At 41.6% G+C, this 23,651-nt stretch overlaps 4 protein-coding genes across 6 annotated transcripts in view; 2 read left to right on the forward strand and 2 right to left on the reverse strand.

The window, feature by feature from the left end:
• Positions 1–304: 304 nt before the first annotated feature.
• On the reverse strand, positions 305–4,835 carry LOC308074810 (tRNA (adenine(58)-N(1))-methyltransferase, mitochondrial-like; the record flags this gene model as incomplete). Its single annotated transcript, XM_080414309.1, is given in 7 exon segments — positions 305–321; positions 611–737; positions 741–810; positions 1,397–1,488; positions 1,637–1,760; positions 1,804–1,876; positions 4,808–4,835. Coding segments are annotated over 7 exon segments (531 nt in total).
• Positions 4,834–8,122, forward strand: spdya (speedy/RINGO cell cycle regulator family member A; the record flags this gene model as incomplete). Its single annotated transcript, XM_080414310.1, has 6 exons — positions 4,834–5,089; positions 5,620–5,678; positions 5,770–5,855; positions 6,016–6,187; positions 6,932–7,277; positions 8,061–8,122. 6 exons carry the CDS (start codon positions 4,834–4,836, stop codon positions 8,120–8,122), a joined length of 981 nt encoding a protein of 326 aa, XP_080270436.1.
• A 554-nt stretch (positions 8,123–8,676) lies between these two features.
• LOC308075223 (tRNA (adenine(58)-N(1))-methyltransferase, mitochondrial-like) lies at positions 8,677–13,764 on the reverse strand. Of its 2 annotated transcripts, none has more exons than XM_080414934.1 (9): positions 13,398–13,764; positions 12,588–12,824; positions 11,446–11,921; positions 10,712–10,814; positions 9,985–10,175; positions 9,745–9,836; positions 9,315–9,511; positions 9,113–9,196; positions 8,677–9,025 (listed from the first exon to the last, which is right to left on the reverse strand). In XM_080414934.1, the coding sequence occupies exons 1-9, from the start codon at positions 13,561–13,563 to the stop codon at positions 8,991–8,993; spliced, it is 1,581 nt and encodes a 526-aa protein (XP_080271060.1). In that variant the 5' UTR covers positions 13,564–13,764; the 3' UTR covers positions 8,677–8,990. The 2 variants fall into 2 exon arrangements, with proteins under 2 accessions (XP_080271060.1, XP_080271059.1); XM_080414933.1 differs by having other exon boundaries at positions 13,389–13,764.
• Positions 13,765–14,570: 806 nt separating this feature from the next.
• ttc7b (tetratricopeptide repeat domain 7B) overlaps positions 14,571–23,651 on the forward strand; it is a 600,383-nt gene continuing 591,302 nt past the window's right edge. For both annotated transcript variants that reach the window (XR_013932176.1, XM_080414915.1), the window contains exons 1-5: positions 14,571–14,771; positions 19,556–19,710; positions 20,215–20,290; positions 22,142–22,234; positions 23,405–23,571. Coding sequence is in view for 1 of the 2 variants with exons in the window: in XM_080414915.1 (XP_080271041.1) it covers positions 14,651–14,771; positions 19,556–19,710; positions 20,215–20,290; positions 22,142–22,234; positions 23,405–23,571 (612 nt within the window). In the remaining variant the exon portion in view is untranslated. The remainder of the gene's footprint in view (positions 14,772–19,555; positions 19,711–20,214; positions 20,291–22,141; positions 22,235–23,404; positions 23,572–23,651) is intronic.

A 23,651-nucleotide genomic window follows, 5' to 3' on the forward strand; every position in this document is an offset into this window, starting at 1 on the left:
TAAATATTTATGTCAAGAAAATAACGTTTATGAAAATAATTTAAACCAGCATTAAACAATTACATATATATCAGCATATAGTGGGATTCGACTGGGTTTTGTTGTTTTATTTGCTTGTTGATGACCAGCCTTTTGAGTTTTAAATAAAGGCTAGATATTACATTCTTCTTGGGTGTTTATTGTTATAATGTTCCCCACTCAATTGTATACCACTTCATTCAATCCGTAGAAGTCAACCTTCTAGAGTACAAGTAATTTCTGTCCAGGAGTATCCATGGGTTAAGCAGCTACCGGAAACACTTCCTTAGTTTGACAGGAATGCTGCAAATGAAAAGAGTACAATTTAACACACAGAATAATGCAGATTAATGCTACATTGCCTCTTCGGATGTTGGCTTGACTTCTGACCTGTGTGGCTCATTTGTACATGATGGGGTCTAGCAATGTAGGGGACGCTCCCAAAAGGTGGTTGTTCCTGGGTGGTCAACGCTTCTGAAAAATCCAAACCAAGGGGAAATGTGCATTGATGAAAACAGACATATCAAATACGAATGCAACAATGAATTGTAGTTCTACAAAATTCTATACAACAGTGACTTCTCATGTTCACCTTTCTCCTCATCCGAGTTATCATTCGCCTCTTCTACTACTTCATCAGTGATAGGTTTGCTGACACAGAAGCTGCCATCTTTCTGGCGTGCCGGGGCCACCAGCCAGTCTCGGTATGGCACCTCAATTCACCTCAGTTCACACAGCAGAGGAAGTGCTGAACATCGAATCCCATCCAACAGTTCCACGACCTGCGTTATACTTGGTTGGAGGACAAGAGGCAGCAATTGTCATTGTTGCATTCTCTGTTCTGTTCATGCAGTACAATGCAATTTGAAACCAAGCACATAAGTCTAGGCTAAATGCCAAAGTCTCAGTGGTGGACAGTTCAACACAAACTGACCGGCGGCTGCTTCTATAAACATACAATGTAAACGTTCACAGCTATATCTCAAGCTTATTTTGAGCAGTGGTGGAAAGTACAAATTGGAGGTATTTGTACTTTACTTGAATATTTCTAATTTGCAATACTTTTACGTCTACTCCACTACATCTCAGAGGCAAATATTGTACTTTTACTCCACTACAATTATTTGAAAACTTTAGTTACTTGTTACTTTGCAGATGTAACGCGACGTGTTGTGAGCTTGCAGATCTGCTATTTTCAAACATTTTTGTACTTTTACTTTTGGTACTTCAAGTATATTTTGATGCCAATACTTCTGAACACAGGCCTTTTACTTGTAACAGAGTATTTTTCATATTGTGGTATTGTTACTTTTACTTAAGTAAAATATCTGAGTGCTTTTTCCAACACTTGCTTTTGAGAGTATATTATGGTACTCACTTTGCCAAGTAGACCGCGCACACAGCCCCAGGGTGAAGATGAGGAAGCACAGTGGGTAAGACCAACTGGGGACTCATCATGTCAAGAGCGATCTGCGATAGACATTATGTCAGTGAGAAAATGTTTTTGAATTAGATGGCAGCCTGGCACACCATTCACATCTGTACAGCAGAGTGCTGGGGCAAGGTGCAGTGCAGCCACTAACAGTGTAATGTGAAATAAGGAGTCAGAATCACTGACCGAATGAAAACCCTGGCCAGAGAGGAGCGACGATGCCTTGAGGAGGTCGGCGTTGTGGAACTGGACGTTATCTGCCCATTCCTGCCCTCGCCGCAGCCTCCACGAATCGCACCAGTGGTTGTAAGATAAAGATAAAGAAACTTTATTGTCCATTAAATTGACATGACATGTAGTTGAGCACCGCTCTCCTGTGGTGGTCCTGCCTGATCTCCACGCTCAGAACGCTGCCCTTGGAGCCCACTAGGCAAAGCACAAAAGAGTGTACAGAACGTTAGACATTTCAACTTTGAATAGTTGCCTCCTGTAAAAAATGTGTAGGCTACTTGTGTAACTAACTAATGCACTGTATTATTCCTAAGACGTGTTTTTTCTGGGACGCTTGTAACAAAGTAAAACTATTTTCAGGTTTCTCACTGAGCTTTCCCCACTTTCTTTCATCATATAGATCAGTGGTTCTCAACCAGTGGTCCTTGAGGGGGTTCCAGGGGGTCCCCAGCAAAAGGTGTTCATACATTTTCACCCCTGTATCCATATTGTATACGTTGGCTATTCAAAAATAGCAGATATACAAGCTCACAGTGCGTCACTTCGTGCCACGCTGCGAGCTTGTAGATCTGCTATTTTTGAAGATTTTCGAAAAATCTTGAACGTTTTTGAAGAATTTTGTAGAATTTTGTATTTTTTAACCCAAATCTTCTCTTCTGGGGGTCCCTGGCACAAAACATTTTGAGATGGGGGTCCGTGGCCAAACTGCAATGTAAAAATTCTCTATTACAAGCAAAAAATCCGGAATTCAAAATGTACTTGAGTAAAAGTACAAAAGTATTGGCGTCAAAATGTACTGAAAGTACCAAAAGTAGAAGTACTCATTTTGCAGAATGTCCCATTTCACAAGTTTTCAAATGTATAAAATGAATATTAAAGATCTTTTGAAAATAGCAGATCTACAAGCTCACAACGCGATGCACATCCTGTGAGCTTGTAGATCTGCTATTTTCAAATAGCCAAAGTTTAAATAGGGCATCTACAAAGTAACTAACGTTTTCAAATAATTGTAGTGGAGTAAAAGTGCAATATTTGCCTCTGAGACGTAGTGGAGTAGAAGCAAAACCACTGAAAATTGAAAATACTCCAGTAAAGTTAAAAAAAAATGGGAAAAAAAACTATACTTTTAGGTACAATACTTGAGTAAATGTACTCTGTTACTTTCCACCACTGCAGCAGCATACTGCCCTCCAGTGGTCGTGCAGTGGAATGACGGCGCGCGCTGTGCAGCACAAAGACCGCCTGTTTTCATGTGTTTTTCACCTGAAAGTCAAGTTGTTTTCTAGTTTTATATGTCACTCAGTCATCTATTCTATTCTCCACCGTCCAGCTGACTTCAGTTCTGTTGTTTGTGTGCTTCTGTCCAGAGAACTGTCGTTATTTACACTTTTTAGGCACTTTGTTTGCAGGTAAGTTTTGGCCGCCCAAATGGCCTATACTAACTCACTCACAATCAGTGGTTTAAAGTAACTAAGTACATTTACTCAAGTACAATTTTGAGGTATTTTTTTTTACTTTGCTGGAGTATTTCCAATTTCCAGTACTTTTACTTCTACTCCACTACATCAAATATTGTACTTTTTACTACACTACAAATATTTGACAACTTTACTAGTAACTTTGTAGATTCGGATTATTATTACAAAACATACATTAACCACTGCAGCCCTGTATACATTTCGGCCATTTGAAAATTGTGAGCTTGTAGATCTGCTATTTTCAAAAGACCTTTCATACATTTTGAACTTGTGAAATGGGACAACATTCTGCACAATGAGTACTTTTACTTTTGGTATTTTTAAGTATTATTTTGATGTCGATACTTTTGTACTTTTACTCAAGTACATTTTGAATACGGGACTACATTGCCATATTGATACTTTTACCTAAGTAAAACAATGTCAGTACTTTTCCCCACCACTGTAAACATGCCCAAAAATAAGGACCACAACATAGTAATGTTAGCTTGTTGCTAACTAAATAAAGTGTTTTCCTGCCCTGGTTCTGACCCAGTGCTACATGCTGCAGTCTTTAGCTTAGCAATAACTTGGCTCCAGAGACCAACAAACAAACTCTGTTTGAAAATGGCTCATGTTGTGAGCTTGTAGATCTGCTATTTTCAAATAGCAGAGGTATAACATAGGGCTAAAGGGATTAATGTAGTATGTTTTATAATAGTTATTTATATCTGCAAAGTAACTAGTAAATAAAGTTTTCAAAAAATTGTAGTGGAGTAAAAGTACAATATTTGCCTCTGAGATGTAGTGGAGTAGAAGTAAAAGTATTGCAAATTGTAAATACTAGTAAAGTTAAAAAAAAGTAACTGGTCTCAATAAACTGTTGGCTGCACCAGGATGATGGATCAACAGCCAAACGTTTAAGAATGCCATCAGCTGGTTGAATTTGACTTTGGATCTGAAAACTGAAGCACTTACCAATTATTATACTAATCAAGGCTCTGTTCCCTTTAGTGTAGCACAGTGGTTCTCAAACGTTTTAATTTCAAGGACCCCCATAACTCTGAAAGTGTACAAATGGACCCTCTGATTTGTACACTCTCAGAGTTACACACCCGCAAGTGGTCATTTGGGTCCCTGAACCACACTTTGAGACCCACTGGTGTAGCAGAGTGTTCCCAGTGAGCCAACATGCACAATATCAGAACCCTGACTCTGTTTGACCAGAATGGAACAGAGCCTTCATTAGTGTAATTGGTAAGACCTGTGAAGGAAGTAAGGAAGAGGCCCAATTTCTTTGCAATATGGCTGCTGCTCATAGAGCCTAAATAACACCTACAGTAAATGAAACATACTCAGAACCTAATCACCTTCAGCTGAGTTTACAGGTCCAAAACTGACCATGGCCTCTGACTTCTGTTGACTAAATTCTGAACATGAATATGATCAGAAGTTTTAAATATATAATGTTTTATCAGGGTGCCTGCAGGTCCTGGAAAATGTCTTAAAATGTCTTAAATTGTCTTAAATTGTGTCTTTCCAGGAAGTTTTTTTATTCATTTAATTCCCTAGTTTGAAATCCACCAGGTCACACAGACTATTACAAAGTAACTCAGCGAAACATGCAGTCATCGTGTTGGTCTTCTCACCCCTGTCAGAACATAGATACCTGTGGATGAACCAAGCTGAGCCAGCATGATGGAAAACCCCTTCAGTTGGTGCGAGTCTCCCCCCTCCGTTACTCTACAGATCAAACGCAACACCGTGCGCAGCCTCCAGGTCAAGAGAGGTCTCCAGCTTAAAAGAACCAATGGCCAAGAGGTTAAGGGCCCAGCAGGCAAGAGACAACCCAGGTGCTACCATGAGGGGTACCAGCAGCCCAAACCAACCCTAGGTGGTTCGCCTCCAGTCATCCAGCGAGAGGAGATGGTAGCCTTCTTCAGGATTTTTGGTGAGCTTGTGGGTGGTCTCAACGTGTTAACATTCAGTGGTGTAAAGTAACTAAGTAAATTACGTACAATTTTTAGGTATTTTTACTTTACTGGAGTATAAAATTTCCAATTTTCTGTACTTTTACTTTTACTCCACTACAGTTACTTTTTAGACTTTGATTATTATCGCAGAACACACGAACCACTTCAACCGTATGTGTATTTCGACCATTTGAAAATAGCAGATCTACAAGCTCACAATGCGTCACGATGCGATGCATTGTGAGCTTGTAGATCTGCTATTTTCAAAAGATTTTGTATACATTTTGAAAATGGGACATTATGCACAATGAGTCATTTTACTTATGTGCTTTTACCCAAGTCAATTTTGAATTACGGACTTTCACTTGTAACTGAGTATTTCTACATTGCAGTATTGATACTTTTACTTATAAGTAAAACATGTGCGTACTTTTTCCACCACTGGTAGGTAACATTGATCCAGAAGTAGACATACGGTACACATTAAATGACACACTTTGGCTTACAGATGATGTTGTGGTGAAAGATTTTCTGTGGAAGGACTGTTGCTTCAAAATCACAGACAAGGTAGGTTGATTATGTTGGATAATAAGTGTGCCAAGATCATGTCGAAACTGCTTGATTTCAGCCTTTTCCACCTTGTCCTCTCACCCCTCAGTACCTACTGGCCATGACATTTATCTACTTCAAAAGGGCCAACTTCAGCATCGGCGAACACAACAGAATGAACTTTTTCATAGCACTGTAAGTTCAATGACAAAACAGGTTTTCTACTCACTGTCAATGTCCACCAGGGGGATATTTAATAACAACTGTCATTTCATAGGTAGCTGTTTGTAATGCTTGAATTCATAGTTGTAACTGCAGCTCTGAAATTTGCTGATGAAACCCTTTATAACTCCAGTTACCTTGCCAACACCATGGAGGAGGATGAGGAGGAGAACAAATACGAGATCTTTCCCTGGGCACTGGGCCAGACCTGGAGGAAGCACTTTCCTCACTTCCTCCAACAGCGGGACATGCTGTGGACTCGCCTCAATTACAGAGCTGCAGTTAGCAGACGATGCTGCGAAGAGGTAGACACAGCATAACAAACCACACTTGATCATGATTCTTATATAAAGCGTCTGTGCGTACGCAGCTTGTATGCACAGCAGTGGTGTAAAGTAACTAAGTACATTTATTCTAGTACTGTACTGTGTAAACTTTTGGGGTATTTTTTACTTTACTGGAGTATTTCCAATTTTCGGTACTTTTACTTCTACTCCACTACTCCACTATCTCATCGAGGCAAATATTGTACTTTTACTCCACTACAATTTAGACCCTTCAGAAAAATGCGATTATGCGATCGCATAATTGGCAAAATGGTGCATAATTATGCGGGGGTAATGTTTTTTTCAAAAAGCTGCATCGCATCGCATAATATGTGCATCGCATCGCACAATATGCGCTTCGCATATTTCGCAACTTTTCTGATATTTCGCATTTTTTTGCAACTTTTTGCAGATTTCAATGTTTCGCATATTGACGCATATTTCGCAACTTCCCACAATTTCACTGCGTAAAATTGCAAAAGAAACCGCATATTTCATCGCAAAATCAAAGATTTGTGTACATTTGAAAACTTGTGAACAATGGGACATTCTACATAACTAGTACTTTCACTTTTGGTACTGCAAGTACATTTTGATAGCAATACTTTTGTACTTTTACTCAAGTCAATTTTGAATTCCGGACTTTTACCTGTAACAGAGTATTTCTACATTGCAGTATTGATACTTTTACTTTTTCCACCGCTGTCTGCTTCTGTCCTTCAGGTCATGGCCATCATGCCCTCACACTTTGCGTGGCATCGGGAGAGGGCAGAGCACCACAGTGGTGCCCAGCGGCGCTACGGCGCGCCGGAACAGGTCCACGTTCCACACGGGCCCTTGGCGTCGCCGGACTCCTGCGTCCTCTGTGACGGTGCAAGGAAAACGAGGCTCTCCTCCTTCACATCTGGCTCTTCCTCTCCATTGCCGAGCCCTGGCTCTCTGCTTCCGTATGCCATTTCCCTCTCGATGCAGATCACACCCCCAAGGACCAAGGCGTCTCGCAGGAAGGTTCATCTGGCCAAAGGCAAGGCCCCTACCCAGTCACGTTGCTATCCTGAGGAGGCCCCTAGTAGGTGCTCTGTGTTCTCAACAACAATAAATAGGTCCAAATATATTTGAAAATGGCAGGAACACACACACAACTTCACATAACCTGAACTGAACGCAGAAGTGATATACAATACTTCCAGGCTAGTCAGAACGTCATGTTCTTCAAATCTGCACTATGCAAGATTTTAACGCGGTTCTACTTTAGACTATACCAGTGGTTCTCAAAGTGGGGTCCAGGGACCACCAGGGGTCCTTGAGGAGTTGTGGGTCTGTAACTCTGAGAGTGTGCGAATGGAACCAAATGGACCATTTGCACACTCTCAGAGTTATGATGTTATAGTATAGATTGGGGTCCCGGTGATAGAAACTTGTATCGAATGGGGGTCCGGCATCATGCATGACAAACTGGGGGGTCCTTGAAATTACAGTTTGAGAACCAATGGACTATACTTTGAAGCTTACTAACTGTGCATAGCTTCCGATCCCTGGCAATCCAGCTGTTTATTAGAGGAAAGGAAGTTCGCTCTCTGTAGCTCCCAGTAGAAAATGTATTTAGGTTTAAACACTTAACACATTTTCTACTGGGAGCTACAGTGTGCGAACTTCCCTTCCTTTCCTCCAATGTACGTAGTGCTAGTGTTGTTCAGCTCCTGAAACGTTTTTGTTGGGATGTGCGTGCTTCCCTCTGGACTCAGCTGTTTATACCTGTTTGGAGTTGTAATTAATCACAAATCTGAGCACTCCATTTTTTCAATGTTTTCTAGCTAACCAAGGCCTTCCTATCTTCCTGTTGTTTTGTTAGGGAATAACTCGGCCTGTGGATCCATCTACGACCCATCCATGGATTGGATCAACGAGGAGTAGAGCATTACTCTGCATTATCTGTTACAACTAATGTACTTCCCTTACCCTGATCTAGAGAGCCTGTGTATTATAGTATACACTCATTTCCCCTGGATAAAGCCTACATTAGACATTTCTTTTGAAGTGGACACGCACTCCACCACCAGTGTTTTTAAATGAAGAAAGTTTCCCATTGATACTTCATAGTAAAGTTGTGTAAATATTTCCTTTCAGTGGCATCCAAATCCAAATGTGAATCACAAGTGGAAGTCACTGGTTTGCATTTCCATATATTAAGAGATTAAGCACTTTATCCTTAGTTTAACTTAATTAATCTACCAAGGTCTACTCATTTAGGTCTCATACTACCTCTGGTGCAATGGCTTAATACAGTTCATTGTTTGATAAATGTGTTTTTGAAAAATATGTATATACAGTACACAACTGTAAGTATACACTTTTGTTTGCGTGCCACCTAGATATCACAAAATCCACATTCACTGTTGATTATATTTCTGCACTGAGTTCATGACACGTATTTGCTATTTATTTACTGAAGCACTTGACAGGCAGGCACTAATGTTTGTACATCTGTAAATATTTATGTCAAGAAAATAACTTATGAAAATAATTTAAACCAGCATTAAACAATTACATATATATCAGCATATAGTGGGATTCGAATGGGTTTTGTTTGTTGTTTTCTTTGCTTGTTGATGACCAGCCTTTTGAGTTTTAAATAAAGGCTAGATATTACATTCTTCTTGGGTGTTTATTGCTCCCTTCATAATGTTCCCCACTCAATTGTATACCACTTCATTCAATCCATAGAAGTCAACCTTCTAGAGTACAAGTAATTTCTGTCCAGGAGTATCCATGGGTTAAGCAGCTACCGGAAACACTTCCTTAGTTTGACCAGGAATGCTGCAAGTGAAAAGAGTACAATTTAACACACAGAATAATGCTGATTAATGCTACATTGCCTCTTCGGATGTTGGCTTGACTTCTGACCTGTGTGGCTCATTTGTACATGATGGGGTCTAGCAATGTAGGGGACGCTCCCAAAAGGTGGTTGTTCCTGGGTGGTCAACGCTTCTGAAAAATCCAAACCAAGGGGAAATGTGCATTGATGAAAACAGACATATCAAATACGAATGCAACAATTAATTGTAGTTCTACAAAATTGTATACAACAGTGACTTCTCATGTTCACCTTTCTCCTCATCCGAGTTTCCATTCGCCTCTTCTACTACTTCATCAGTGATAGGTTTGCTGACACAGAAGCTGCCATCTTTCTGGCGTGCCGGGGCCACCAGCCAGTCTCGGTATGGCACCTCAATGATACGTTCACACAGCAGAGGAAGTGCTGAACATCGAATCCCATCCAACAGTTCCACGACCTGCGTTATACTTGGTTAGAGGACAAGAGGCAGCAATTGTCATTGTTGCATTCTCTGTTCTGTTCATGCAGTACAATGCAATTTGAAACCAAACACACAAGTCTAGGCTAAATGCCAAAGTCTCAGTGGTGGACAGTTCTACAGAAACTGACCGGCGGCCGCTTCTATAAACATACAATATAAACATTCACAGGCTCACGGCTATATCTCAAGCTTATTTTGAGAGTATATTATGGTACTCACTTTGCCAAGTAGACCGCGCACACAGCCCCAGGGTGAAGATGAGGAAGCACAGTGGGTAAGACCAACTGGGGACTCATCATGTCAAGAGCGATCTGCGATAGACATTATGTCAGTGAGAAAATGTTTTTGAATTAGATGGCAGCCTGGCACACCATTCACATCTGTACAGCAGAGTGCTGGGGCAAGGTGCAGTGCAGCCACTAACAGTGTAATGTGAAATAAGGAGTCAGACTCACTGACCGAATGAAAACCCCGGCCAGAGAGGAGCGACGATGCCTTGAGGAGGTCGGCGTTGTGGAACTGGACGTTATCTGCCCACTCCTGCCCTCGCCGCAGCCTCCACGAATCGCACCAGTGGTTGTAGTTGAGCACCGCTCTCCTGTGGTGGTCCTGCCTGATCTCCACGCTCAGAACGCTGCCCTTGGAGCCCACTAGGCAAAGCACAAAAGAGTGTACGGAACGGTTAGACATTTCAACTTTGAATAGTTGCCTGTTGTAAAAAATGTGTAGGCTACTTGTGTAACTAACTAATGCACTCTGTTATTCCTAAGACGTGTTTTTTTTTGGGACGCTTGTAACAAAGTTAAACCATTTTAAGGTTTCTTACTGAGCTTTCCCCACTTTCTTCCATCATATAGATAGTATAAGAGTAGCATATATTTGATAAACTGGCGAGTAATTAATTACCTATGACACAATCATGACAAAACACAACTATTTTAATGTTATACTTGAAGTTAGGCTGTCTCCGCTCAGCTATTATTAACCCATTTAGACCAAGAATCTGTGTCATTTTTAGATTTCTTTGGCTGTTCAAAAATAGCAGATCTACAAGCTCATAGCACGGCACTGAGTGCCACTCATTATGAGCGCTATGAGCTTGTAGATCTGCTATTTTTGAATAGCCTAAGTATAAAATATGGATAAAGTGGTTACGCGGATGCGTGTAATGGGTTAAAAAGCCTACCTGCTCTGGAAAGAAAGAGTGACAGAGCCCCCGACCCAGAACCTGACTCCAACACGCTGTCTCCCTCCGTGATGTCCATCATCAACAGCATGGCATTGGCATCCTTGGGAGATACAGGACGCTTCGTGTCAACAAATCATACAGTAGATCAGAATTATCAACGTGATAATTAGGGCTGTCACGTTTACAAATTGAAGTTGATGATTAATTGTCACTCAATTGATTGCGATTAAGGATTTAATAATTGTGTCTTTTGGCATTGGACATTTTGGAACATATGAATAAAAACGTCATTTCTTTTCTGTTTGCCTTTTAGGCTTTGTAATCAAAAGTTGCACAGGACAGATATGACAAATAACTGAAATATGCAAAGAAATTACTGGCATATTTAAAATGTTTATACTTTCAAAAAATGGCAGAAATATCTGATCTACAAGCTTACAACGAGTCACAAAGTGCCTCGTTGTAAGCTTGTAGATCTGCTATTTCAGATTTTTTTATATTTGAAAATTTATTTTTGATCATGGAAACTATTTACGATTATGAGGATTATGCAAAAAATAATTGCAATTTAACTCAAATAACTGCGATTAGGGGATTATGTAATCATTGTGACAGGCCTAATGATAATTAGACAATATAAAATGAGGTCTCTGGCGAGTTCTACTGACCCTCTGGAAAAGTCATTCTTTCCTATACTACGCTACGACAGACAGAGGCTTCTTGCTCAATACCTTCGGGTAAGAGATGGCCGGGGCCCTCTTCATGTAGAGCACATAATCCTCCAGACTGGCACGGCGGATGAAGGTGGAAAACCCCTGGGTGGTCTTCAGGAACAGGCCCGCGGGCCGACCCGCCATGTCGTCGTGGAAGACGCAGCCCCAGTTGCTCTGGAGGCGCGCCCCGGGCTTGAGCCTGAACATGTGCTTGTACTCCGCCCTCCGCTTGGTGTACTCCGCGATCAGCAGCTCCCCGAACGCCAGCAAGCGCTCGCCGGGGAGAGTGGACGGTACGGCGCCATGTTCATGGGCGAGAGCGTGACTCTGTGTTTCGGGATCGCCAGACTTTACAGAGGCACCACAAACCTCCTCTTGAATACGAACACTTTCTCCTTCATGGCGTGCATCGTGCAACGCGTCTGAAGCACCGTCAGCCGTTGGCACCCTCATGTCCGGATCATGTCCCACCTCAGGTTCTCCCTGGCTTAGGCCTGTCACGATTACAAATGTAATTAATTGTCACTCAAATAATTGCGATTAACGATTTAATTGTGAAGCCTTGAAACATAATGTATTTTAGGCTTCGTTATCAAAAATTCCACAGGGCAGATATGACAAATAACTGAAACATACATAGAAATTAATGACATATTTAATCACTTATTAAGCACCCCTACAGCCCAAATGGAATGTTCCTCTATTACATAATATCTTTTTTCAGACTGATTCGACTGACAATCTCAGTCGAATCTTCATGCCAAAAAAATTATAATAATAATAATAATTTCCAAAAAAATATATATATATTTTTTGGGTGTTGCATTAGTCGACTTTTAGTCGACTATAGGCAACATTTGGCCAATCATATTTGACTATAGAAATCCTTAGTCGGGGACAGGCCTAAATTTGATACATACAATACAATAATTTTATAATAAAAAAAACCCCCAAAAGACAGAAATAGCAGATCTACAAGCTTACAACGTGTGTTGTAGCTTGTTGTAGCTTGTTGTAGCTTGTAGATCTGCTATTTCTGCTTTTTTTCTTTCCTTTTCAATGTGTGAACATTTTTCAACATGGAAACGATTATGACGATTATGCATAAATAATTGCGATCATCTGAAATAACTGCGATTAAACGATGATGTAATAAGTACCCTGGCTCGGATGTTCTCTCAGCTGATCCACCTCGGGGCTCAACGCATCCGGAGGCAGCAGGAGACTGATCCTCTCCAGGGGAGACAAGGGTCTCCTCCTCCCCGGCAGCACTCCTCCTCTCCTGGGAGTCAGACCAGCAGGGTTCAAGGAGGAAAGGTCCTCAGGAGGGTCGGACCCGTCTGCTTCATCACTCCCACCGCTGCTGCTGCTCCCATTAACCTTCTTCTGGTGACCATCTGTAGTGGTGGGAAAATAATTACTCACATTGTTTACTGAAGTGAAAGTATCAATCAGTGCAATGTAGAAATGCTCTGACACAAGTCAAAGTCTGGTAATCAAGATTGACTTAGTAAAAGTGCAACAGTATTGGCATCAAAATGTACTTAAAGTGCCAAAAGTAAAAGTACTCATTGTACAGAATGTACCCTTTCACAAGTTATCATATGTATACAATGTATTAAAATCTTTTGAAAATAGCAGATCTACAAGCTCACAACGCGTCGCAAAGCGGTGCGTTGTGAGCTTGTATATCTGCTATTTTCAAATAGCTGAAGTATATATAGAGGGCTGAATTGGTTCATGTATGTTTTGTAATAACAATCAAATACTACAAAGTAACTAGTAACTAAATGTAATGTAGTGGAGTAAAAGGTACAATAGTTGCCTCTAGGCTCTGACATGTAATGGAGTAGAACTAAAAGTACAGAAAATGGGAAACACAAACACTCCAGTGAAGCAAAAATTCCTCAAATGTGTACTTGTAAGTACAGTACTTGAGTAAATGTACTTAGTTACTTTACACCACTGACCATCTGAGAACGTCCTCCTCCCACACCACCAGATCCGCTTGATCGGGAGTTGAACCACAGCGTGCGTGTGATCCCTGCGCTTTGGATGATGTGCACGGGCAGACGCGCACGCACGTGACAGTCTGTTTATCAACAGAAGACCTCCGGAGGACATTAGTGAAGACATCTCTTATTCTGATCGGAGTTGATCTCAGTCTTCATTGATGATCGAGTGATCCCAACCGTACATACAGCAACTGATTGCAAGGAATATGACCAGTAATGTAATAGGTAGTAAAAGGTAGCGCCGTTACACTCACGATCACTTATATATCCTTTATCCTTGACTTAATGAATGGATCTGCTGCTTACATGTGTCTGTCTCCCAGTTTCCACGTCATAACTAAGCGACAAACATTGTAGAGGTCTCTAGATCCCATAGTCTGGGCAGTCACACGTTGACTGGCTAGTTGGTTGCGCAGCAACCACCAGTGATGTAAAGTAACTAAGTACATTTACTCAAGTGTCAACTGTACTTAACTTAAGTAATGTAGAAATGCTCTGACACACTTAACTTAAGTACAGTACTTGAGTAAATGTAAGTAACTTAAGGTACACTTTTGAGGAATTATTTACTTTTTACAGTATTTCCAATTTACAATAGTGCTTTTACCTCAGTGGAAAATATTGTACTTTTGACTCTACTACAATAATTTAGTTACTAGTTACTTTGTACATTTTGATTATTATTACAAAACATAGATTACCCACTTTAACCCTATATGAAAATAGCCGAACAAGCTCACAATGCGGTCTTAAGTAATGTAAAGACAAGTATACATTTTGTGAACATGCACGGTACCATCATTAATTTATCAGACTTAATTTTATCCTTCAACTTCTAGTTGATGCCCAAAAATGATTGGATGTACAGGTTTTGTAGCAATTTGTAGCAATTGTAGAAATATTAGACCTTATACGAATGTTTAAGCATTATTTATGTATTTAATTTTAGATATGGCAGCTTCGGTATTTCATACTAATCATGGATACTTTACTTTACTGTCCATTTAGATTCCATAACCCGGGGGGATGATGCCACTGTGATTGGCCAGTGCGTTGTCAAGGGGACGTGCCACAGCCCCGCTGGTCTATGGGATCGTGTAGCTTGGTAGCTTTCTCCTTGCCAACCAACCAGTCAGTGCTGGGATCATTCAGTGGCTCAGCCTCCAGGTGTGTTGTTCTGGTCCACAAACAACAACAACAACAACAACATGACTGCGAGGAAGTCCGGCTCACGGCTGGACAACGAGATCGAGCGGTGTCGCTCAGAGGGACAATGGGACAAGATCCCGGAGCTGGTGCGACAGCTGTCAGCCAAACTAATATCGAACGGTAAGACTACACTTTTTTTTTTTACTGTTGGTTCATTGAGTCGTGAGACCGCCGGGGCCAGTGTTGCCAGGTCTGCTTATTGTGAAGATTTTATTTGAAAATTGCAGATCTACAAGCTCACGACGTCGTGAGCTTGTAGATCGGCTATTTTCAAATAGCTGATGTGTGTTTAAAAGTGCTCATGTGGCCCATTCGCCTTGTTTTCATAGACCTGGTTGCTTGTTTCTGTCACAGAATCTGGCAACACTGGCCGGGGCCTGGACTAGCTCTGGTCCATAGCGTTAGGCGGTTCTCAACGCTATGTTACTGTTCTGCCATTTCCCACTCACCCCCCCGGCAGCGGCCGCAGCCTCTCGTCTGTAGTCAAAATAAAACAATACACTTTCGCTGCTCACCAAAACAAGGACGTTTTGAAGATGTTAAAAACCTACCTTCCTTAGTGGGAACACTCGGAGCCCCCCACCACCACGTTTAAACTACACTTTTTGGCCAGAAAGGAAGATATTTCAGCGGAAGGACACATGTTTTAGTCGCTCCACTGCGCCCCCTACATATCTGGTCAGTGGACATTTTCTATTGACAAGATCTGTAGGGAGCGCAGGGGAGCAACTAATACATTTTTCCACCCGGTGGATTATTTTACAATTTGGTCAAAAAGTGTATTTTAGACGTGAGGTGGGGGGCTCCGAGTGTTCCCACCAAGGAAAGTAGGCTCTCAACATCTTAAACCCGTCTTTGTTTAGGTGAGAAGTGTATTTATTTTGACTACAGACGAGAGGCTGCGGCAGCTGTGCCACCCGGGGGTGTGCGGGCAACGGCTGAACAGTAACATTGCGTTAAGGAGAACTCCCTCTTAACGCTATGGACCAGAGCTAGCCTGGACATCATACCCAGAGCCTCGGTGTTTCCTGGCCGCCTGGAGCCGGTTAGGTTGAGTTGCTTCTGTTGTTCCACAGCTCCTAATAGGCTCTATGCACAGCAGCCATATTATCACTTCCTTCACTTATCAAATAGGTTCCGGCACGGCGTGCAAGGCCGTCCAGTGAGCATTGCACCCCTGGTTACTAATGATACTAATTAAGGCTCTTTTCCATTCTTGGTCAAACAGAGTCAGGTTGGCTCACTGGAAACACTCTGCCGCACCAGTGGGTCTAAAATTTGGGTCCAGAGACCCTCATCCTCAAGGGGTTACCAAATGGGGGTTACCAAAAGGGGTTACGGGTCCATTTGGTTCCATTTGTATACTCTCAGAGTTATGGGGCTCGTGGAAATTGAAAAATCTGAGAACCACTGTGGTACATTAAAATGGAACAGAGCCTTCATTAGTATCATTGGTAACACCTGTGAAGGAAGTGATATTATGGCTGCTGTGAATAGAGCCTATAGCTACCATGCCGGGTCACGACTCAGGTTTTAGGGCAGTTTTAACTATGAACCCACACACCTCCTGTGGTGTTTAGTTTGGGGCGTCTTTATGTCCCACGTCAGAGGCATTTAGTTCCTGTTTTGACAGCGTACTTGGCTAGATACAGACAGTAGTTTAGTTCATTGACGTTTAGGTGGCTATAAGCTACATGCTAGCTGTCAAACTGGGCATGATGGTGAATGAGCCTGATCAAGACTAGTATCATGTATTTTGTCGATTTTTATATTTTTATGTTTACAAATATAAAAATCGATACAATACATCTATGATGGTCTTGATCCAAGGCTAGTGAATGATGGAGGAAAACATTACAGCACAAATATATTATGTACCAGAAGTGATTAGGGTGTTACTGCTGTGTACTTGTACTGTCTGTGCATTAATCAACTCTGTCATAAATTGGGTATTCATGATCTTAATAACTGATACATATATGTGAAGGCATTCCTGATACAGTAATATTGTGTTACTGGCCTTCTGTTATTGTTATAATTGTATTGTGGCTGATTTAAACAAGCTAAAGAGATGGGAAACATGTAATTTTTGAGAAATCTGATCGGATTAACACCATACACCATATCTGATATCTCAGACTCATCTGCCATCTCCACATGAGATCACGTCAGTACTTAAAAAGAAAATAGACTGCAAAATAACTTGTTACAAGAGCAAGCTGAGTTGGCACAAAGAGTCTCGTTGACTGACTCTATTTCTTTTTTACCTGTCTTTGACCAGTTTGGCTTGCACTGCACCTGGTTTCTATAGTGGCATTGCAAGCTCTTTTTCTTAAATCACACCAGTACTTCCCATCCATAAGTTCCCCATTACAACTGAAATCTCCAAGTCAATAACGTTGTGACAGCATAGTCAATCTCTTGTCGCTGGTTTTATATACAGATACATATTAACCACCAACTCCACTCTGCTACCATAACAAATATCGGCGAGCATTGGCAAAATGCTGCTCAGTGACATTACAGTATCTGGGCATATTTACTACCCATATGATGTCGTGAGGGCAAGAAGGAATGCTTTGTTTATAGGCCTAATAAAAATCTGGTTCTGGAGGTTCTGGTTCTTATAAACGATAAAAGGTCACCAAACCTTCCCGGAGAAGATGAAGCTGTTACGGTAGTTAGCTTGTCTGTGTTCCTGCAACTGTACTACAATACTGTAGTAGGGTCAAACAAAACCCCACTCACTCTGGTAACCTTGTTGTGTTGCAGAACTCTGTCCTTCACAACAGTCTGAGTTCCAGTTAGACAAAAATATACATATATATCCTGAGGGTACCATGAGAGAAAATACAGAAAATGATCTGGCCTTGAAATAAGCCTTTGTCTTCTAGTAAAAAAATGTTTTGCGTGTGTGTTTAGTTTTTTGTTTGTGTTTTGTAAGATGAGGAAAGTGAACCAGAATGTAGCCTAGTGTCTTTGCTCCATGAAATCAAAGGGGAAGGGTCAGTCCACCACTGAAAGTCACTGAAACCAGTGACTGTTGTTGAGCAGTGTGAATGTACAGTATTGGGGTCCATTCATTAAGTTGGTGCATGTGAGCCATGATCCCCACCGGTCACTGACCAGGAACCGTTTAAAGAGTTTAGCAACAGGATTACTGGTCAGTTCACCTTTTAGTACACACACACGCACGGACGCACGCACACACACACAGAGGAGCTTTAGTGCCCTCACTGCCCTGGCTTGGCTGCAGTTAATCCTATCTGACCTGGTATGCTTATTATGCTCAGCAGTGTTTTCCATACATAGATGTATTTGTGGTGGTCTGTTATCGATTCTACTAGATTTAATGAGACCACTGTAAATACAGAAGCTGAAGCTTGCACCATAGCTGTGTCCTGGCCTGTCGACTTCACTCCCCAACATATTTACCACACAACTAATCCATGTTGCAAGGCTTGGCCAAATCTTGCAAAATACAAAATGAGTGACAAATCTCAGAAGCTCAAGTAGCTAGGACTGGGAGAGCTACACTGTTTTTCTTCCATTAGTTTTGTTGTTCTTTCACTGTAGTGCTGCTGCTGAGCCCTTCTTTTGCTGATTTGCATTGTGTGTAGCACACCTGTATGTGATTACGCATCTATGAAGATGCGTAATCACAACTATCCACCAGTAGGCAAGGCAAAAGCTGTATTTGTGCACAGTGTTTCTTTAACCAGTGGTCAACGGAGCACAAGTGGTCCATGGCATAATTCCAGGTGGTCCATGGAAATGTTGTTGATTTTTTCTTTTTATAAAATTGATGAAACGTTCGAACTAATTGGCATAGTGTGTGATAAAAGGTTGATACAACAATGTTGACTGTTAAAGGGCACACTAAAATGAGCCAATCTACAAGCTCAGAACATGTCACACAACTAAGTGTAAATCTGGTTTAAAAAAATAATAATATACTGTATATATGTGTGTGTGTATAGTGTGTGTGTGTGTGTTAAATCTTCTTATACTAAATATAATATTGTTGTGGTGGGGAGGTGGTGTAGGTGGTCCTTGAGGATTCTTTGAAATGCTTGTGGTCCAGAGCTCAAAAAAGGTCTCTCTATTAGCTTAATCAAGCTAATAGAGAGAAAGTAGCCTAATGAATGCCAAAAGCATTATGAATTGATATCGTTAATTATTATATGGCCTTGTTGAACACTGATTGATTGATCAATCAATCAATCTGCTCTCTGATATTTCTTATTAGCAGGCCACTGTTCTCAGTAACAGACCGCTGCTGTTCAGCCTTGCTATGGAAGTTCAATTTCGGTTCAAGCAGAGAGGGCTGATGACATGCAGCAAAGAGCCTCGGGTCGGATTCGAACCCAGGACAGCTGTGAGAAGGAGGACCATAGCCTTATTTTATGGTATTGGTATGCGCAAAAACATGCAAAAAATAGGGCACAAGCAATGCACAAGAGAGACTTTATTTAAAGCCTTGATTCACTGCAGGTGACGTCTGCATCAATATCCCTCGGTGATAAGTCGGTGAGCCCCCTGTTGCTCTGTTCTCCTTCCCTTTTCTCAAACCACCCTCCCAAAACCTCTGCACAAGCACAGCAGACACCTCCATTATGCCTAATTTATGCTCCGTTGTACAGTATGATAGCGTCATGAGCCAAAAATAGCCTGATACAAGCTGATGATGCGTCGCAACGAAATATAAATCTGGCTTTGTACCCCTCTGTGCCTACACTAGTTCACCCAGGTATTACCACAACTAGAGTAAGAAAGTGAAGTTATTGATCAGTTATGTGCATAAATGTTTCATTTGTTAATTATTACCGTAGTTATAAGTAAGAGTTGTAAGTAAGAGTAACAGTACAACAAATTAATGTGTGTGTGTCTGTGTGTGTGTCTAGATGACCTAGGAGAGTTGCTGCTGGGGGAGTGCAAGCTCCAGGCCTACCTAAAGGAGCACCCCATCAAACAAGGAGCCAGTCCCCGAGGGACTAGACCTAAACTGGTGGAGGTCAAGAAACACCTCATAGCTGCTCTGGACAGGGGAAACCTCAAGGTACGGATGGATAGATGGATGAAGTTTAAACACATTTTGATTAGAGGCAGACCGATATATCGGCATGGTCAATATATCGGCCATTATTTCATTTTGTTTTTGACAACGTCGGTGTCTGCAATTATGCAGGTGATATGTCCCGATTTTGAACCACTTTTAATCTGGTGTCCCTATTTTGGGCATGTCATTATAGTTGAATATGTTGAAAAAGTTTTCTTGAATTTTTCACACTAATTTTTGCAACGCGATGCATTGTAGAGTGCCTATTTTATAATTTTCTGCTTTTGAAAAAAGTTGAATCAAATCTAGTTTTCTAATCTGATTCAGCACTTTTTGTCAAAACATCGGTCTAAACATCAGTAACATCAGGATTCTCCACATTTGGGATAAGCATATCCTATCGATCTGGCTCTAATTTTGATGTGGAGACCAACTAACAATAACAACAATAGGATGTGATGACACCAGGTTAATGATGTCGTTTTCCTTCTCTCCGTCTCTCAGGCTGACTACATGCAGGAGGCCAGCCTGCTGATGGCCAAACTCTGCTACGTGGAGGGAGAGTACAAAGAGGCTTTAGGTAGGCCCTGCACTTGTTGTTGTGGTTTGACTGAGGTGTCTACTAGTCTTGCGTAGCCAGACGATCAGAGATCTCCGCCTACCTATCTCCGCCTACTGACACGGCTAAATTCAATTTATGAGCTAGAACCAGTGTTAATTTTGTCGAATAAAAGTATGGCGAGTATCACTGATGAAGACTAGATAGAAGCTAAGCTATAATGACTAAAACTATGACTAAATATATTGACAATTTCGTCAACAAATAAAACTATACTAAGATTTTAGGGAGGGACTAGTGGAGAAGAGATCCAGTAGAACCGAGACAAGTCATTTTATGCTTGCTTGCGCGTTGGTGTCACGCTCAGAAAATAGACTATCTTGTAGATCGTCTATTCGGCACACGGCTAAGTAAGTATAAACCAAGACCAACATATCAAGACATGCCATCTCCGGTTTACTTCCCGTATCTGTGTGAAGTAGGCGTGAAGTAGGCGGACGCCTTTTTTAGGCGACCGGAAGCAGGTTTTTTTTCCCCCAAAAGACTATGACTAAAACTCAATCAAGATTTGCTGTCAAAATGAATACTGGCTAGATCATCGGTGAGAACGGCCGCTAACAAACCTATGGCTACTATGTCGAAAAGTCTTTGCAGTTTTGCATTGCTACGTTGTATAGGTGGAAAATCTCTGAGATTGTCTGGCTACGTGAGACTGTTTGTAATTACACTAATGTAATGTAATTAAATGCACCATTTAATGTCAGTGTAGCAGCAGAAATAGATGCCTAATCAATGATCCTGTAAACTCTATGTGAATGAGTCTCTCGACTCTGCTATGTAAAACATCATGCTGGACTTTGGTGTGTGTGTGTGTGTGTGTGTGTGTGTGTGTGTGTGTGTGTGTGTGTGTGTGTGTGTGTGTGTGTGTGTGTGTGTGTGTGTGTGTGTGTGTGTGTGTGTGTGTGTGTGTGTGTGTGTGTGTGTGTGTGTGTGTGTGTGTGTGTGTGTGTGTGTGTGTGTGTGTGTGTGTGTGTGTGTGTGTGTGTGTGTGTGTGTGTTTCTCTCTCTCTCTGTCTGAAGAGTGCCCAGTCCCACTGCGTAGTGTAGTGTGGCATTGATTTCTGCATTGTGTATTTCCTACTTGGTGCTACAGCTTTGTTCCTCTGACAACCCCAGTTCCAGGGGCAAGTCTTTGAAACCACTTTCAAAGCCAGTTTTTCCATTTATTTTTTTATGTACTTATTTATTCAAGCCAAGAAAGAATACAGACTATTTTTCTTTATTTTTGTGAGCTCTTTTGAAAATGGCTGAGCTTTCTCTCCCGTTCACCCCTGAATGGGGCTTGATATACGCTGCGTGCTGTGTCGCGCACCAAAGTATAAATCCGGCTTAACCACTTCAAAACCCTATGCTTAGTTGACCGGGTCCCCCAGGAGTCTTTACTTGGTCCCTCTGCTTTTTTCCCCCCTCTACACCAAATCTCCTAGCCCCCAGAACAACAACGCTAGGGTTCTAGCCTAGGTTTGGGAACCTTTAGAATTTAAACTATTCCGGTTCCTTAAGGATTCCCTCTTAACTGTCCGATTTCTTAACGGTTCCCTTTAACGATTCCTATGGGGGTTCCAAATGGACCCTTGCAGTTCTGTACCTCTCAGAGTTATGGTGGTCCCTGAAATGGAAAAGTTTGAGAACTACCGGTATTGTAATCGTATAGCAGACGTAAAGTCCACACACCAGCTCTGACAGTGGGATGAAAACAGGTTCTGGAAACGTTTCCAAATGTGATGGAACCCGATTCCTGGTTCCTCAATGGTGGATCCGGTTCCCAAACCCTATAGGGTTCATGTGGTTAAAACGCTGCTCTGTTGACAGGCCACTACAGCAGAGTGACTCTGGATGAAATGCAGCTGGCGGGAGCTCCAGTCTACAGGCTGTCCATGATAGCAGAGGCCTATGCAACTAAAGGTACACACACACGCACACGCCACACGCACAATTTGATTTAGAATAATAACTTCATCACCACACCACTCTACCTGCAGTACTGTTTCTGTCCACATGGTGGCAGTACACAACCACTGTTAATTAGACAAAAAGAAAGAAATATTCTCTGTAATCATCATATCCACTTAAAATTATAACCTCATAACCAGTTTATATTCTGTTTTAGTTGCGTTCCTCTCTGTGTGTGTGTGTGTGTGTGTGTGTGTGTGTGTGTGTGTGTGTGTGTGTGTGTGTGTGTGTGTGTGTGTGTGTGTGTGTGTGTGTGTGTGTGTGTGTGTGTGTGTGTGTGTGTGTGTGTGTGTGTGTGTGTGTGTGTGTGTGTGTGTGTAACAGAATAGGATTTGCTTGGGCTGTTGTGTTTTGTTCCAGACACCATGGCCTCATCATCCATTATTGATGCATTATTAAACTGAGGATTTATTAATTATTGATCGTTTGAATGGAGGCAGCAGGCCTGATGATGAGGCAAAACTTATTAGACTGGAAACAAACAAGGCTGCAAAATGAATCATTTGAATAGCAAAAAACTTAAAACTTAAGTGTCCTATTTCTCCCTAGGCCTGTCACAATTATTACATAATCGTCTTATGGCAATTATTTTGCGTAGTTGTCATAATCGTCTCCATCCATGAAAAATCTTCAGACATTTTAAAATGTGAAAAAAAGCAGAGATTGCTCTTAATCTTACAATGCGTAACGCGTTGTAATTTTTTAGTTGAGCTATTTCTGCTATAAAATGATTAAATATGTCAGTTATTTCTTTGTATATTTAAGTTATTTGTCATATCTGCCCCTGTGCGATTACGAAGCCTAAAAGGCAAACAGAAATACATTTTGTATTCATATGTTCCAATGTCCCAAATATTTGTGTGACAATTAATGGTCAACTTAAATTTGCAATCGTGACAGTCCTATACTGAATGACGTCAATTTGTAGTTCTATCGCCTCCCTTTCCAAAGACAAGTTTGGATGTCGGACGAAGCTTGTATTGCGCTTTATTCATCTCTGTCTCTCGCTCTGTCTCTCTCTCTGTCTCTCTCTCTCTCTCTCTCTCTCTCTGTCTCTCTCTCTGTCTCTCTCTCTGTCTCTCTCTCTCTCTCTCTCTCTCCTTGTGTGTTCTCGTTCTCCAGGGTTGTGTCTAGAGAAGGTCCCGGCCGTCTCTCCAAGCCTGTCCAATAAGAACACGGGGTCGCCGTCGTTGTCCAATAAGAGCGCACCGGATCGGGACCAGGAAATAATCACCTGCTACGAGAAATCCGGAGACATCGCTCTGCTCTACCTGCAGGAGGTCGAGAAGGTGTGTGTGTGTGTGTGTGTGTGTGTGTGTGTGTGTGTGTGTGTGTGTGTGCGTGTGCGCGTTCAACTCTGTGGGACACA

The sequence above is a fragment of the Gymnoscopelus braueri genome (genome assembly GCF_963280865.1).
Source record: "Gymnoscopelus braueri genome assembly, chromosome: 19".
Lineage (NCBI taxonomy): Eukaryota > Metazoa > Chordata > Actinopteri > Myctophiformes > Myctophidae > Gymnoscopelus > Gymnoscopelus braueri.